We start from the raw sequence: 18,448 nt of genomic DNA on the forward strand, positions 1-18,448 counted from the left end.
TTTAACTGTTCCACCTCTCTGGTACTAAAGGAAATTACTTAGGAAAGGAACTTTATCTAGTCGTTGTAGCACTGGAGCACTAATTGGGGACACTGTAATTCACAATTAAGGCAAGTCAAGTCAAATCCTTTCTTTATGACCCTTTTTCGTACATGTCCCAAACTCTCAACTAACCTTCTCCACCAATTCTCGGTTGCTGAAAATTACAATAAAGCTGCAATGATTACTTGTGCATAGAAAAAAAGATTTATGTCTTGGTGACATAAAAACTGTGCTTTTTAAAAGTTACTATAAGGAAAAAGTTAACAACACAAGTTACTGACTGGGCACAATACAGTGACTGTGTAGGTTTCATCCAGGCTCAGATAGATGCTGTATTGTTTAGCAAGAGGAGGGCCAAGTTGTCTTAAACTTGTAAAGTAAATAATTCCCCAGGCACCCAAGGTAAAGAATATTAATAATAAACAAAGGCAGATACTAGGTAAACATAGATGTACCTGCCACAAAAGCTGCTAAATGTCATAAAAAGTGGGGCAGTGGTACAAAATAATGTCTTTTCCAAAAGAACATGACTGGTAAAACAAACGAATTTTGGGCAAAGCTGCTTTGCTTACCTAAGATGGTCCAACTTAAACAGCTTGTTCAAATCCTTTCATTGCTGCAACTCTATTAAACATTGTTGGTCAGCGGCTACTCGCACGATCATACGTAGGGGAACGTCGATATAGTGCCGCCATATTGTATGTATTACTACGAATAAAGGAAGTTCTGTTACTAATACCGGCCCCCAGACTTGGTGTCAGAAGTGGGGAAACACGATGGCGAACCTTAAAAGACCGGAGCTCAAACTTGTGGGAAATGTGAGCGAAAATTTCAAAAACTTCGAGTTACGATTCAACGATTACTGTGTACAAGCCAATTACCGCGACCTCGCTAAAGATCCTGTTGCAGAACGAGCCGCTCATTACAAGAGTCCTCTACTAGAAATTTCAGCGTTACGATCTGCACTTCCAGATGAAGCTTTGTCCGTGGTCAGATACACAATCGAACCTCAAATTCCAGACGAAGATAAAAAGAAACCCTGGATTTGGATGGATAAACTACGAGCCCATTACACAGGCAGCACAGGAAGTTCACTCCTGACCGATCGATACAAGTTTTGGACCTCTTCACAAGGCCTTCATGAGTCCATTCAAGAGTGGGAAGTTAAGGTGAGACACGCTGGCAGCCTATGTGGCTATGGCGATCTTAGTGATGAACTTTGTAGAGACAAATTTATATTTGGGTTGAGTGAGGATAACATACGTACGGAGTTGCTTAAAACACCTATAAAACCTGACAACTCTGAGAAGTCCCTGTCCGATGTAGTCGCCGAAGCGAGAGCTATTGAGTCCGCCAAGCAGACAAACAAGTTAATTGCAGATTCGTCCAAAGGAATCGACGAACATGTCCACTGGACGGGCCTTAGACACAGTCAGATGAAGCTTCGCAGGGAGCCTGTTTTTGGTGTGGAGATCGGCGTGGTCCACATCCATGGAAATTATGTCCAGCTAATGGAAAGACCTGCACCAGCGGTGGTGGAAATGACCATTTTGCCCGTGTCCGCCTAGAAGACCGCAAACTTCCAAGCCCCAGTATCAGACCTACTTGGAGACCACAAGGCAGGGGCCTTCAGGGCAGCCAGAAACGTGACCCACGTACAAACTTCCGACCAAGAGACCTGCATTACACCGAGATGTATGCCACAGCAGAGGACCACGCATCCTCCTATGACCAAGATCACGACTATATATACTCTTTGGGCACACAAGTTCACAGCATTGCATCCGTCGAGAAGTCAAAACAATATTTCACAAACCTATCACTTTCAGCGACGGGCCGGACCTTCAAGCAATTAAAGTTCCAAATAGACACTGCAGCAACCTGCAACACCATCGCTGCCAGCACCCTGCGCTCTTTCTTCCCAGACAGCAAAGTAAAGCACTCCCCCTACCGCCTACACCCCTATGGAAACTCCAAGCCACTTCATCCTGTTGGTCAGGTGGAACTCTTGTGCGAAAAGAACAACAAGTTTGACACCCTTATCTTTCAAGTCCTGCCAGACTCCTGCATTGGCATCAAGCCAGCACTTCTGTCTGGCAGTGACAGCGAAAAACTGGGCATAATTAGAGTGCACGCGGACGAGACTCATTCCCTTCACTCATCAGCAGACCACAATGCGAGTCCCAAACACTATGACCTTCCTGGCACACAACAGCATACAGTACCATGCGAAAACAAGGTGAACCCTACGGCATGCAACCATCTCCAGCAACTCCACGAGACCACAGCCAGCCCGTGCAATCCACCACCATCACCTTCGGCTCCAATTACTATTCCTTCAAACCGCCGACTTTCCCCGCCAGGCCAGCTGCAACTTCAGGACATCACATGCCAGTATGCTGACACATTCGAAGGCCTTGGCCGGCTTGGTCCACCTGTACACTTTCAGATTGATGACAGTGTCCAGCCCGTTCAGATGCCCGTCCATCGAATACCGGTAGCGAAAAGAGCAAAAGAGAAAGAAGCCTTAGATCGTTATGTGCAGGCAGGCGTCTTGGTCAAAGTACATGAACCAACCCCATGGTGTTCGAATGAATTAATAAGAGAGACACCCAAAAAATTCCGCGTATGCATCGATCCAAGCCAGACGGTAAATAAGGCCATCCAGCGTCCGAAACATCAAATGCCCACGCTAAATGAACAGCTTCATAAGCTTAGTGCAGCCAAGTGCTTCTCTCTAGTGGACGTTAAAGAAGGCTTCCTCCACATTCCCCTAGATGAGGAATCCTCATGGATGACAACCATGCATACCTCATACGGCAAATACAGGTGGCTCCGTCTCCCATTTGGTATTACTAGTGCACCAGACGAGTTTCAAATGAGGTTGACATCTGCATTGGAAGGCCTGGATGGGATAATATGTATAGCCGATGACATCCTTGTGTATGGGGAGGGCAACACCTTCGAGGAAGCCCAGGCTGACCATGACCGAAGATTCATCGCCTTACTGGAACGTTGTAACCAAAAATCCATCAAGCTCAACGCGGGCAAACTGCGCTTTAAGCTTAAAGAGGTCAAGTTCATGGGCACAATTATCTCGGATAATGGTTTGAAACCTGACCCAGACAAAGTAGCGGCAATAACACAGATGGCCACACCGCAGAACAAACCAGCACTCCTTCGCTTCATAGGCATGGTTAACTATCTTTCGCCCTTCTTCCCCAACCTAAGCTCTGTGATTCAACCCTTACGCATGTTGACCCAGGACGCTGTACCATTTTCATGGTCCATGGCTCAAGAAAAAGCCTTCAACAAGGCCAAACAACTGATTTCGTCCGCCCCAGTCTTAGCCTATTATGATCTTCGGAAACCAGTTGTCCTCCAGACGGACGCCAGTGATAATGCTGTCGGCGGCGCCCTTTTACAGCCCAGTGATGACGGCAAACTACAACCAGTTGCCTTCACCTCGTCAAGCATGAATCCTACAGAACAGCGCTACTCTCAGATCGAGAAAGAGTGCCTAGCAATCTGCAACTGCTTCGAAAAGTTTGACCAGTGGCTGTATGGCAAGACTGACATTGCAGTCCACACAGATCACCAGCCATTAGAAACCATTATGAAGAAACCACTGAACAAGGCACCAGCCCGCCTACAACGAACGCTTATGAGATTACAGCGTTACCAGTTCACAATAACGTACAAGAGAGGACCGACTCTCTACCTGGCAGACACACTCTCTCGCGCAGCCCTCCCCCACCCCATCACAGCCCGAGTACGGGACTTTGATGTTTTCAGAATGGAGATGGAGTCCGATTACAACACACGGAATCCGAGACTAACGGAGATCACTGAAAACCAGCTACGTGAGGAAACTAGCAAAGACACCACACTGAACACCTTATACAACGTCATTGTCAAAGGGTGGCCAGCAGACAGAGCAAGCATCCCCGAGAATCTGCGGCCCTACTGGACTTATAGGGACGAACTGTCAGTGAAAAATGGCATTATTTACAAAAGCGCCCAAGTTATGGTGCCTCACTCGATGCAAAAGGACATGCTTCGCAAGATCCACGCCAACCACTTTGGTGGGGAATCGAACATACGTATGGCACGTGAAGTCCTCTTTTGGTCCGGCATGCGAAAGTCCATCCAAGACATGTGTGATGCGTGTAGTACTTGCGCCCAGTATGGTCATTCTGCACCAAAAGAACCAATGAAATCCTTACCAATACCAACAGGTCCCTGGCAGATAATCAGTCAAGATCTCTGTGAGCTGGAAAAGCAAAGATACCTAGTGACTGTTTGCCATTTCTCTGACTGGATCGAGGTAGACAAGCTAGAAGATACCCTTTCCTCCACAGTCATTGACAAAACAAAAGCTCACTTCGCGAGATATGGTGTTCCGGCAATCTGCCACACCGATAACGGTCCACAGTTTATCAGTGAAGACTACAGGAAGTTCTCTGTCGAATACGGATTTAGGCATACCACATCATCCCCTTACCACCCTAAGGGTAACGGAAGAGCAGAGGCTGCCGTCAAAGTTGCAGAATCCATGTTAAAAAAGGCTGATGACTTCCACAGCGCCATGCTGATATACAGAAACACACCACCTCAAGGTCACACCTACTCACCAGCCCAGCGCATGCTGCTACGACGCACCAGAACCACACTCCCCACCACCGATCAACTCTTGAAACCCACCATGCTAAACTTTGAACTCGTTGAGGCAGAGATCTCCAAGAAAAGACGCGATAGCAAGACCTACTACGACAAATCAGCTAGTGTCGAACAAAGACCACTTGTCACTGGTACCTACGCTTACGCCAAACCACCTCCGCACCAGCGTGGGAAACCATGGATCTATGGAGAAGTGCTCACCCATGAAAACCCTCGGTCTTACACAATCCACACTGCTCACGGCCGCACGATTCGAAGGAACAGAGTCCACCTGAAGCCCGCTGCCGCGCCCTCCTGCTACCATCCCCGAGCAGCAGTCGAAGCAAGCACACCTCATACATCCGCTTCCCAGAAACTATCACTTGACCCTGCAGAGGAAACACAATCCTGTCCACGCCCTTCAGCTCACCCCCAGCCTACGTCTTTTGGGACACCCCTCCTTCAGACCCTAGTCAATTCACCAATCAAAGGCTCTGCACCAGTTGACCCCAAGTCCCTGACGCACCACCTCCGGAGACCCCACCACAGCCCCAGGAGCTGCCAGGATCACCAGTCAAGCAGACCCGGTCTGGACGGATAATTAAACCCCCCGAAAGACTGAAAGACTACGTCACAAACTAGACATCAGGTTTTTTTTTTATCTATCAGCCTTGACTAAGAGTCTATGAATATACAAACACTTACTATGTAGCTCTCTCATCACCCTATTATGGACAATAGAGTATAGGATACCCGCTGTATTAGTTCCAGGCTTCGGGTTTTGGGTTATAGTTTGTTTTGCCTCCTCGTCTCTTTCTTTTGTTATTTTGTAAAGGGGGGAGATGTTGGTCAGCGGCTACTCGCACGATCATACGTAGGGGAACGTCGATATAGTGCCGCCATATTGTATGTATTACTACGAATAAAGGAAGTTCTGTTACTAATACCGGCCCCCAGACTACATGACCATAGCTAAAAACTGGGCCATTCCTTAGACTAAGGAATGCAAGCAGAGAAATATCTGTAGTTTTCCTTGGTACAATTACTCCATAGGGTACCCTGCGAGCCGTTGGTGTCTCCTAGCTACCCTTCCCGAACAAGAAACCACTGCAAGAAACCGTTAGTTTCTTTGAGTTAGCCGCCGTCCAGCGCCAAGGACGATTAAATTAAATTTGAACTGGTAAAACGAGTTAGTAAACTTGCTTTGGTGCTTGTGTGTGAGTTCAGCTAGGTAACTGCTGCGTTTGGGCGAGCCTGCTGTACATTTGTAGTTATTTCCCATGAAATGAGGAGAAGTGATGTCAAATATATCACGTGGGGGGTGAAGAACTTCGCACCTGCTCGATGGAAAATCAAACAGTTCCTTGCAGTGGTTTCTCTCTTGGGAAGTGTAGGAGAAACCAACTGTTCGCAGGGTACCCATAGGGACACAGTTCCGCTGACAACATACAGACCCAATTAATTCAATTACTTAAGACATGTATCAGAGGGAAAATGACATTACACAAACTAAATTTGTATAAAACATGACTTCAAAAGATACGCCAAAAAAAACTCACTTTAAAAATGTACATGCTCTGTGGGACAACTGGATGTTTGAAGCCAACAGATTTGGCAATAGCCTGAAAGGAACATTTTTTTCAAAAACCACTCTGTGAACATGAATGTCATAGCACCACCAGAGAAATCCAAGAAGCAATTCATCATTATTCACTTCAATTCTGTTTGCTCCCTTGTAGAGCACTGGAGGACCATTAAGGTTTTCAACAGCTTTCCAAAGGGATTTAAAAGAGAAAGAGACACAAGCCACATTTTTCATCATAAGGCCAGCCCTTTTTGGGGGCCTTTGGGACAGCCCTTAGGAAAATTTTTGACTTAAAAATGAAACTCTCAAAATGCTGGACACAATGATTCCAGAAGTCAACATTATTATTATACATTGGTGTCACCAGCTCGATTTTGATTGGCTATAAGCACAGAGCTACTTCTTGCTAGCTCTGTTTCTCTTATAATAATATCATACCTACAGACAATAGATCTTATATGTGTCGAATTGACGTAATACGTACAGGCAATAGTTTTATGCATGCAGAAGTGACGTCAACCAATACACTAACCAGCAGTTTGATCAGTTTTGTCATGGTGGAACTCAGAGCTCAGGAATATGCATAATAAAACAATAATTATTGGATTCGGTTTTCGCATGATAGCGATATTATCACTAGCATGCGAAAACCTAATCCAATAATAAATTATCATTAATTAATCAGATATGGACAGAAATGCATGTGCACAGCAATTTTGTGAATTTTAAAAAGTTGACAGGCCGAATTCAACCGTAGTTATTTAGACATTAGGAATGACCTAAAATGATCTAAATGAGCTACAACGGTATCTAAAATGACCTAAAATGAGCTATACTCATTTTAGGTCATTTTAGATCATTTTAGGTCATTCCTTGTATTAGTAAGTACATGTAAACCTGAGTGGTGAATAATGTCTTTGCGGTAATAAAATTCATGGACAAAGAGTCAGCCCTCAAGAATTCAGCAATACCACAGGCGCTCCAAGCTCTAAGCCATCATGGCCGACAAAAATATAAGATTTGTATGGGAATCCCAATAAAAATGGCTTGTAATGAGAACATAATTATACAGAAAAATTCTCAATTAAAAAGCCTTACCAGTCTTATTGCCATGGTGGGTCGCTTCATTCCTGTGTGGTTTTTTTCCAGATTCAACTCGATTTGGGTGATTTTTCAAGTCGTCAGTTGTCAACAGTATTATAAAATACCAAAGGCTGCACACTCCACTTTACTGAGTTAAATATTCCTAGATAACATTTTTCATTTAAACCCACCAACAACGCAATAGGAGTGCTGCGAGCGACCTCAGGTGGTATAGTTTGTTCACTTGATCTAAAACAAAAACCCTTCGAAAGATTTTTTATTTTAATACTGTTTAATATTTGTTTTCATATGAATTATTACATCTACTGTACAGGAGGGAGGGGGGGGGGAGAACTCCCATATGGAACAGACGGGAACTTTGAATTTAACCCCTAAAGGAGACCATCTGGGCGTGGCTCAAGCTTTTTGTGACCCCTAAAGGAGACCAATCTGGACGTGGCTTAAGCAAATTTTGACCCCTAAAAACAAGTTAAAAAGAAACTTTGACTTCCGTTTCTCTTCGCGTAATTCTGTGTTTCTTCGCGGAACCCTAAACGAGACCTTGGCGGCTTTAAATATTGGCGCTTTGCCCGGAACACCCTAAGCGAGACCAAAATCCAAAATGTACACCCCTAAGCGAGACGACGAGCATCCCCGTCTGTTTCATATGGGAGTCCCCCCCCTTCCTTAACACACATGCACACACACACACACTCTCACACATAAACCACTTTCATAAGCCTCAAGAGAATCTTATTAGACTAAGAACAATACACAAGGTACAATACAAGAATATATCAGACAGATACAACATTCGTATATTTTCCCCACTTCGATTAATGAGCAGGGAGTTGATCAATGTTTGACTTGGCAATCATTGTCTCAAGTTGATATGCTATATAAATTTTTGTGATGAATATCCCAAATTATACGGGGTAACTTTTTTTTGAATCTACAAGAGTACAGATATTTCCTCACAAGCAACAAGATATGGTTTACATATAATTCATCTTTGTGAAAGAATATCCCAAACAATTACATGTATATCTTTAAGTGAGAGCATTTGAATCTTAACATGTCGATCACCACGCCATTTAATTACTTCTGTCCAGAAACTCTCGGAATAGTAACCATATACATGTGTGTATGAGAAAGTGCTCTCGGGTCTCATCTGCATCTCCACAAAGAGAACATGCTGGGGAAGGAAAAATGCCAATCTTGTGAAGAAATACATTTGTGGTTAGAAACCTATTCAGAACTTTGTACTGAAATTCATAAAATTTCGTATGAAAAGTGACACTATAAGGCAGGCTATATATTTTTTTCTAATCCAAGACATCACCCGGGAATTGATGATTAAAACTTAACTGTTGGCGGAGTGATTACTCTACTCCGAAGCTCTTTGTTAACAGTCTTAGACACAACAGACTTGATTTGAACTACACTGTATTTCACCGTTTAAAATTAGTTTGCACTGATCCTGTCTAACAAAGGGTTCGTTGCAAATACAGCGAGCAGGTTTTTTTTATTTCCCTGGGTCGCAACATGACTGCATTAGTCACGCCTCCTTCATGTTGTCAAACTTCAAAAGCAGTGAAAGATGGCTTTGAAAGCCAAGTGGCTTAGCGAGAATGAAAGCAGGCCCGGGTTGCTCGAAGCACGGTTAGCGCTACCCGGCATTAAATACCATGGAAACCTATAGGTTTTGATACCTCTTAATCAATGGATAGCGCTAAACCAGGCTTCGAGCAACCGGCCCCTGTATTGTACAAACTGAAGAAAAAAATTTAATTATTAGATGGAAGTTTGGGCTTTCATGCAGCTTTAAATTTATTAGTTTAATTAATAGTACATTTGTACGCTCTTCACAATCATAACACTATACTTATTAAGCCTTCAAGAAATAAAATTTGTTCTCGTAAGATATGGTGCAATTACAAATATTATGTGGATCGATGGACTTGTAACTGCAGAGGCCAGTGAAATTTTATTATTAGCATCTAAACAAAAAGCCATCTTTCAGTGTGCTTTTCCATGTACATTGTGAAATTCTGAAGTCTGTCAGCATGAAAGGGGCGTGACTAATGCAGTCATGTCGGGACCCAGGGATTTTAATAAAATGTGTCGTTGAGAAACAATGGTATTGCAACCCACCTAGTGCTCAGTTTGTTGAGCATTTGGTTCCAAAGGTTAACCGTCCAACATTGCTCTCCCAACCATCTTCCAAAAGGTTTCCAATTTGGATTGAGTGAACAAACTACGTCGCTAGCAAGGCTGATATTGCATTTTTGGTGGGTTGAAATGAAAGTTGATCTTTGTCAATTGATTCTGATGTGGAATTATAAAAGTGGCAACATTCTATCTGGGAATATTTGACTCAATTTGGTGGGCTCCCCAGAATGGAGTGAGCAGCCTTCATTGGTATTTTATAACTGTTGACAACCGAGGATTTGCAAAATGGTGCAGATCGTGTCGAAAAAACACCACACAGGAATATTAATGAAGCAATTATAATTAACCCACAATTGCAATAAGGTAAGGCTTTTAAATTGAGAATTCTTTTGTATGTACCGCCCGGTAGTTATAATCTTCTCAAGTCTTTTATCAGTATTCCCTTAAAATCCTTATATTTTTCATGCCATCTTGGTTTTCTTTCACAATGAGCTTGGGGCACCTGTGGCACTGCAAACTAAAGAAAATAGTATCATTAATCATAATGATTGTAACCAAACAATCCTCACCTGGATTCTCCTGTTGAAGGTTATTTGCTTAAAAACAGGATTTAAGGCATGAAGAGCTGTATAAAAAACAACATACATTACATGTACATGTACATGTAAAATAAAAATTCAGCAATGAGGAACACAACATCATAATTACTTCCTGGCTGAGCAATTAAAAATCCATAATTCTGCAGACATTACATGTATTTCAGTGATCAAGATGTTTGCTAATTTTTTTCCTTATTTTCACCCTTAATAGTGACCATGTTACCTTGCTATGGATGATAACACAGACTTAAAACATTCTGTGCTTCGCTCCATTTCAAATAACAGAAAAGAACACCATCACCAAGCTAAAGACAAAAGCCAAAAACAACAGTGGCTTTAGAGGTCTTTCTCACGCTGCCTGCTTTTTTTCTTGCTATTATGACTTTCCTTGCAAGCAAAGTAACACTTAAAATCATGTTCTAACGTAAGTCATATATTAAATAAGTTGGCGACCAAAATTTATGACCTGGCGATCAAATTTTTCCCATTAGTTGCCAACTGGCACCCGAGCAAAAAAGTTACATTCGAGCCCTGAAGAATGCAATGTCTTCAATAAATTTGTATAGCGCCCTTTAATTTAAGTTGGCATTCTGTGGAATCAGAATTGAGGATTTCAAAACAACCCTGCTAAACAAGATTTGAGGCAAGACTGAGCTTTTCAGATGTTAAAACATTCAGTGAAGTTGTGAGTCTCATTGAAGCATGTCTTACAAGATAGAAAACATTGTGACCTTTTGAAAGACTAAGATTTACTTCCTCCTTTCTGGAGCATTTAGATCAACATGACTCTTATTCACAAAATATTAGGGCATTATATCTATATCTTACCATGGCCAACCTTGTTAATGGCTTCGTGCTTTTCTGCGATGAGTTCACCTATTTCATTATCAAGTAAAATAAAATAAACATAAATAAATATTGCTAGTGCTAATCACCCTTACTGGCAGTCGAGGACTGAATTCCGAAGGGCGCAGCTCACGACATCGGGCTGAAAGCATACAAAGGCGCCTCTGGCTACCGCTATACAGTCCATGTTTGATGTCGGAGCACAGCACCACAGCTAGATGTCAATTAGCTGTGAGTCGATTTTGATGAGGGAAGAAAACCAGAGTACCCGGAGAAAAACCCTCGAGTCAGGTTGCAATTGAGATCGACTGAAACTCAGCCCACATGTGCCAAGCCAGAATTGAACCCCGGCTCGCAGTGGTGGGAGGCCTGATAGATAACCAATAAGCCACCCCTGACTTTTAATTCAATTAAGTAGCATTTACTAGCTACTGCTATATTTTTCTTGCTTGTAACCACTGCAGTGAAATGAGAGCAGATGTGGATTATATATGGGTGAAATCAAGAAAATTAATTATTTTTCCACTTGCAATGAAATGATTCAATCCAGTAAGAATCACTGGAAATGACACAAATTTTACTTCAAGCCTCATGATCAGGACTAGAACTCAGAGCCAATCTCATTCCCAGAGCCTCTGTTACCCTTGTCCAGTGGAATGGCGCAGGAGCGCTCTGGAATGATCCAGAACCGGAACGAAAAAACTGTGGTTCCAGTTAAATAACATCTGCACATGCGTCAGGGGAGGTGGTTATAGAAATCAACAAAAACATCTTGAGTTCACCTTGCCATGAAAACGCTTACTTTTCACTTGCGAGACAGTACACATTATACATGTAGTATGACCACATCCCCTATCACACTTGAAATGCTTAAACTGCGGAGAATCAAAAGTAACGAGAGACATTTTTTCAATCAAAACAGATTTCAGTATCTGGTGTCGACAAGTGACTGTATTTTCAAAAACAAAAATGTTACGAACTGGTAAGTTGTAAAAAGATTTATTTCTAGATCATCTTCAACCTCGTATAGATAAAAATCCAGAAGAAAATTTAATATCAAAATTTTGAATATAGAATTTGAAAATGGCATGAAATGAAACTGTTTTTGTACAGCCAATGAAATAAGTAGCCTTTTTTGGATTGAACCAGAGTCTCTCTTTCCCAACTGCTGGTCAAGGGAACAATGTCTCTGGGAACAAGATTGCCACTGAGCTAGTACAATATGAAGCCAGATCAAGCAGCAAATATTGACTTCACAATATGTTCTGCACAAGGTTAGAGTATAACAGAGAGAAATTAATATGTGAATTGTCACTGTAAATTTGAACTGTGGACATTACTAATATTATAATAATGATGATGACGCCAACCAGGATAATGCTGATGATGATGATGATGATGATGATGATGATATTTCTTTCATTCAATCATGTATAAGCACATTGTTACACAAGCAGAACCCTTCCCCATGCACACGCAACGCCCTTCGAGCAGCCAGGAGTAAGGCCCAGCAGACCGCCCTCCGCTGTGCCAACGAGCACTGGCAGATTACTTACACGCCAAAATGCAGCTAGCAGCAGACTGTGGCCATGCAAAGGGGATGTAAGAGGGCATCAAAACTGAAACCGGCCCTACAGGCGTCAAAACAGCCCCATTAAAATCAAAGACTGGCGAGGTCATCACTGATCAGAGCATGCAGCTGCAGCGTTGGGTGGAGCATTATCTTGAGTTTTGTCAAGGTGCCAGATGAATGCATATTTTTCAAATAATCACCTATGTAATTATCCTAAAACAATTACTCACCTCAGGTTTGGTGAATATTGGTGAATAAAAAACTTGACTTTTATTCACCAATAGTCACCTTGCCTCTGGAGAATAATTATTATTGTTAAATATTCATATTCTCAGTATTGGACTGGAACTAGCTTGCAATGGAGGCTAATATGCAGGGGTATATATATCGAAAAGTATTTGCATTTGAAAAGATTTTCCCACATTAGCCTCCCTTGCAAGTTAGTTTCAGTCCAATACTGATAATAAGAATGTATTAGGGAGACCTAATATCAATAAACTTTATTAAACCACTTTATAACACCAGACTAACCTTCTTCATTGAATGCTCCTTCTTCAAAGAAAAATCTGATCTTGTCACCACTTGTCATAAAATAATCATCCCTAAGCTATGAACAAAAATCAAACTTCTGATTTGAAAAATGTTTCTCAGCTACTAAACTACCAATATCAATACATTATCACATTTTTTTGAGAACATCAATTTTACTTCTTATATGTTTACAATAATTATATTTTGCTTCCGTTGTATTTAGACTTAAATGCATTTCAGTGTATAGTAAATTTACTATCAGTTTAATTAACGTAATTCACATCATTTTTCTGTTAAATTAGCCATCACTATAATCTGCACAACTCAGTCGATTATTTTATAATTGACTTTCACTAAAAAACAATTTTGGCTGGCTTAACCTACATGTACATGTAAGGTGTAGAAGTTTGCATTAGAATCCACAAAATAGACCTAATCGGCTAACTCAATGTTGTACCCAATTCAAACCCTTTGGGAATAACAAAGAATCTTAATCTTGGGAGATTTGAATTGGGTACAACATTGAGTTAGCCGATTAGGTCTATTAGAACTACAAATTAAAGTGGTCACACATTGGCAAATGTATTCATCTTGCTAGCAGAGCCTTTCTTTTGCTTCCTCGATTTTGGCATTCTTGAGAAAGACTCTGCATGAATCGAGTCAGATCTTTATTGATTATGCACTGCATGTTGCCAGGATACAGTCTCAAACCTAAGCCTAGTATGCCAGATTTCACCACCATCTTGGTTTTTCATGGTACAGTGGGCTCAATTATAACCATCGGTTTTATCACTAAACAGATGCTCACATAGAAAAAAACCAGTTTGACAAGAGAAAACAAGATTGACTAGTCCAGAAGTTTGGGCTGCGGTGGCTTCAAAGAGTTGACGTGATTCAAGCAGAGCCTCCTTTTCTCCTACCCACTAAAGAAAAAGGCAAAAGGAGGCTCTGCTTGCAGGGTGACATGTATTCTCCTCTCATAAGATCCAAATATTAGGAATTATCATTTTCAAGAGCTTTTTAGTCCCATTTCTGCTTAAGATCAAGCTATGATCAGTTATTTTAGAGCTGGGATTTCCATTATTAGGTATTCTAGCTTGGCAGCTGTGCCACCATGACAAAGTAAAAGCTAATTGTTAGTTTCATGACAGTCCCTGAATGTACAGTACACAACAGGGACAGCTGAGATCATCTAAGCAAGAGAGTCTAAATAAAAACTGTACACCACCAATAATAATTTCTATTTGCCAGAAAATGTTACTTGCCTAAATGGCCTTAAATCACCTCAAGGGACACAAGGTTAACAATTTCTATTGAATTTACTTTCAAAGAGTAGTGTTGTTCAATTTTACAGCGACTGTTACTAGTGATAGACCATGCTGAAGTAACAAGCTGGATTTGGGTATTATGAAAACTAAGACCTAAGACCCCTTGTAAGCAGTGGAAATTACAGGAAAGAAGCCAGCGAAAACTTACCGCTAGTCAGAGATTTGGGCGCTGGATGTTGTTACAGTGGAAATAGAATAACAAAATTAATGTGTATTGACAAAATAATTTGTGCATCGCATTTTTAGTGGTTACAACCAAAGGGTTAACTCATTAGACGCAAGACGCTATCTTTAGTTTCGGTGCCAATAAGTTAAACAACCACGATTTTCAGTCACACAGCCTGCAAGCCTGTCATGGCCTTGTGTCTGTTTAAATTAAACCATGTAGACAACATCCAGCGCCCAATTCTCTGACTAGCAGTAAGTTTTCCCGGGTTTCTCTTCCGTAATTTCCACTGTTCACAAGGGGTCTTTAAAGTTAGTTTTTGTTCTATGAAAACTAAGAAAACTAAGACCCCAGGGTCTTAGGTCTTAGTTTTCAAGGGTCTTAGTTTTCGTAACACCCACAAAACATTCTATTACATCTTTGTAATTCTACCGGAAATGGAATGATAACAAACTATTTAGACATAAACATTTGGTGTCTGCCAAACACAAAGTGACTACAGACTTCAGACCAATTTGACCTTAATTATTACAAGGTGGACTTTTGTGGGGTGGGGGAATACTTAATAAATAATTATTTGTTTTTGAGGAGAGGGGAATACCAGAGTACCTAGAGAAAAACCTCTTGGTACAGAGTAGAGAACCAACAAACTCAACCTGCATATGATGCCGTGTCTAGGAATTGAACCCGGGCCAGATTGGTGGGAGGCGAGTGCTCTCACCACTGCTCTCACCACTGCAACATCCAGATAAGAGCTTGGGATGTATCTCAAAGGTGAAAGAGTTTCCATTACAGTAATCACACTTTCTCAAAAAACGATGTTATTGAAGTTATCCCTTTAGGTATTTATGGGTGTTAGTAGTAGAGAAGCAGTGGAATTGACCACTGACTGCAAGGGGTTATGGGACAAAACCTCTCTGGCCATCATGCACGTGAGGACACAATTTTAATTCTCCTTATTATTTAACAATAATTATTTGCCAAAGGCCAGGTGAATAATGTTTTATTATTGTATCTCTCAGATAGTATGCGCTGTGATAATTTGGTTAAATTAGCAGGCCATATTCTACAGTACAGCCCGCTGTACAGCCCGCTAAATTTAAAATTTAGATAAAACATTATCTAGTAAGTTTTTCATGTCGTTCTTTTACATAAACTTGTGAAACTGTTTAAATCTTGCAAGCAACTATTTCAAACAGCCACGAAGATTTAGTTTTTCGGATTTTGACATAGCAATCTTTGTGGCAGTTGAACCTTCTGCTTCCTTGCCCACACACCAGATTAACCTTAAAGACATACATGTAATAAGTTCTTACTAACCTCGTTTTATCGGTCTGTACCGTAAGTTACAGATCCTCGTTTTTTTCCTGTTGATTTATGACTCAAGCACAAAGCGCACAGGCTATAAATCAATGGGAAAACACTCGGTCCTTAACTTACAGTACGGACCTCTAACTCAGTTAGTAAAAAATATCTACACTGGCACTCTCTCTGCCCAGTATATCAAGAACCATCTCATCAAGCTCTGTGAGTTGTTCACTGCAACCTGCACGTGTCACCTTTGATTCACTAATTTTCTTTAATTAAGGTACCTCAGCAAATATTGGCCCAAATAACATCGCTGAGCTGTTTCCTTCTGCTCCAACACCATTCATTTCATTCCTAATTGTCTCTCAAGCCTGCTGCTTTGCTGTTTTTGTTACATTTGTTAATAATAATTACTGCCTTTTTCTCTCTTACGAGCTCTGCTTACAGTTTCTGCTGTTCTGCTGGCAACTGCAAATTTTGAAGGCGCGGAGTTCAAATAAGCCTTGTGCAATTGGAACTTAAACATAGAGTGTTTTAATGTACTCGTTAAAAGGTTTAATTAATATGCATGGAATTTCCGTAACAGATAGCTTGCACCAGATAAGCTTTTTTAATCGAGTATTTTGTATCGAGTAGCTCATTCTTGAGACTCATTGTAAGTGAAAGCATCCCACCCGCCTCTCCCGGGTTGTCAGGTGCTAAGGTTTTAGCGTAATAAAACGATTGTTTACCCCATCTGTGAGCCTGCTTGTTTGTGATAGTACCGGTAATTTAGTCTACAAGCGTATTCAAGTTACGTTACAATAATAATTATTGTAAAGCTACAGTTGTGCATTATTATTGTATCGTGACCCGCACTGCATGTGTGAATTCCAGTGTAGAAAAATATTTTATTGAATCCATGAATTTACAATTTGGACTTTATTGCATAATTTACACAAGTAAAAACTAAACATGTAACTTTTTTATTGAATTGATCCCTGCTGTTTCTTTCATCATACATGTATCACAACTGAGTGAAAATACATGTGACAGGGTGACCATGTTGGATAGCACTACAATAATTAACAATTATTGAATGAGGTTGAGCATGTTAGCGATAATTATCAAGGCCAAAGTTTGTGTGATCGGCTGAGGCGGATAACACAAACTGAGGCCTTGATAATTATTGCTAACATGCGAAAACCGAATTCAATAATTGTTTTATTATGCATATTCCTGAGCTGAGCTCCGCCATGAGAAAACTGATAAAACTGCTGGTTAGTGTGTTACGTGACGTCACTTCTGCATGCATAAAACAATTGTCTGTAGGTATGACGTCAATTCTACATATATAAAATCTATTGTTTGTAGGTATGACGTAAGAGAAACAGAGCAAGCAAGAATTAGCTGCGTGCTTATAGCCAATCAAAATCGAGCTGGTGACACCAATGTATAATAACAAAGTTTAGTTCCCCGTGGAGAGACAAGTCAGTGTTCTTGCCATCCAACATGGCTTCCATGATGTCAGATGCAAACCATGTACCATCAATTCGCTATTTTCACAAGTTAATTTTGGGGGGATATTTGCATTAAAACAATGGATATCCAGTTCACTGAAGCATGATACAGTCCCAAGAGTAAATACAGTAAGTTATATTGATTTTATGTAAAGAACGCCCAACACATATTGCATTATGGGAATGAGAAAGTAATCTTTACACAAACTGTCATTTTTTTGCATCAATACTTCAAATAGTACATTAGAAAGATCTATCTACGTCATGGAAGATAATCACCCTTGCCCCCTCGCCCTCACCGGATTGTTCCATTTTGCTTGTCCATCCCCCGTCCCCACTCCTTCCAAACGATGGCAGGTTTTTGCAATGGGGGATTTCGGATTTTTTGTTCCAAGAACCTGACAAAATTTGGTGTCCTTGGACATTTTTTTCAAACCTCTCACCCTCGGTTTCAGCAATGCTGGAGTGGGAAAGACCCCATGCATATTGATATAGATGAAAGTAAATGGATGTAGATGAAGGTAAATGAATATGGATGACTGAATAATGGGAAATCGAATAATTTAACGTGTCTTAGGAAGTTGTGGACTCGTGTTGGCTATAGACATGAGGGTTTCCGTGGGAATGGTCTTCAAGTTACAACTGAGCCGACGTCTAATGGCGACTTTTGGTTGTCCAGTTAACTTAAAACTTCTTACCTTTGTTTGTGATTCATCTGTTGTGAAAATGCTCCTAGGATGTTCGTCCAACTTCATTTCCTTCAAAATCTCATGCATGGCTTGTCTCATTTGATCAACCTCGTCTGGAGAGAAGAAGCCTTCGACGACAAGGAAGCCATCTGTCTGGTACTAAACGAAATTTTCACAGGTGTAATTATTACGGTGACTGTGTTGATAAATAAAAGAACAACTGTCTCTGACCTTCTCGAGCTGCTGTAACGAAAGTCCTTTTTCCGCCATTTTCGATCCCAATAACCTCGAATGATACAGATGAAATGTCTAGCGAAAGGGAGGATAGGTATGGACTAGGGAAATGGAATATGGACGGCGCTTCACTT

General features: G+C 41.1%; 1 protein-coding gene and 1 pseudogene across 1 annotated transcript in view; one reads left to right on the plus strand and one right to left on the minus strand.

The window, feature by feature from the left end:
• LOC138013221 (phytanoyl-CoA dioxygenase domain-containing protein 1-like) overlaps nucleotides 1-18,448 on the minus strand; it is a 41,387-nt gene extending 22,939 nt beyond the window's left edge. The window contains exons 1-7 of the mRNA XM_068860240.1: nucleotides 18,312-18,448; nucleotides 18,090-18,239; nucleotides 13,091-13,166; nucleotides 10,969-11,016; nucleotides 10,111-10,166; nucleotides 6,261-6,323; nucleotides 175-196 (exon numbers count right to left, since the gene is read on the minus strand). Of these exons, the coding sequence (XP_068716341.1) occupies nucleotides 175-196; nucleotides 6,261-6,323; nucleotides 10,111-10,166; nucleotides 10,969-11,016; nucleotides 13,091-13,166; nucleotides 18,090-18,239; nucleotides 18,312-18,350 (454 nt within the window). The 5' untranslated portion in view covers nucleotides 18,351-18,448. The remainder of the gene's footprint in view (nucleotides 1-174; nucleotides 197-6,260; nucleotides 6,324-10,110; nucleotides 10,167-10,968; nucleotides 11,017-13,090; nucleotides 13,167-18,089; nucleotides 18,240-18,311) is intronic.
• Nucleotides 720-5,302, plus strand: LOC137967530 (uncharacterized; annotated as a pseudogene).

The sequence above is a fragment of the Montipora foliosa genome, chromosome 8, assembly GCF_036669935.1.
Source record: "Montipora foliosa isolate CH-2021 chromosome 8, ASM3666993v2, whole genome shotgun sequence".
NCBI lineage: Eukaryota > Metazoa > Cnidaria > Anthozoa > Scleractinia > Acroporidae > Montipora > Montipora foliosa.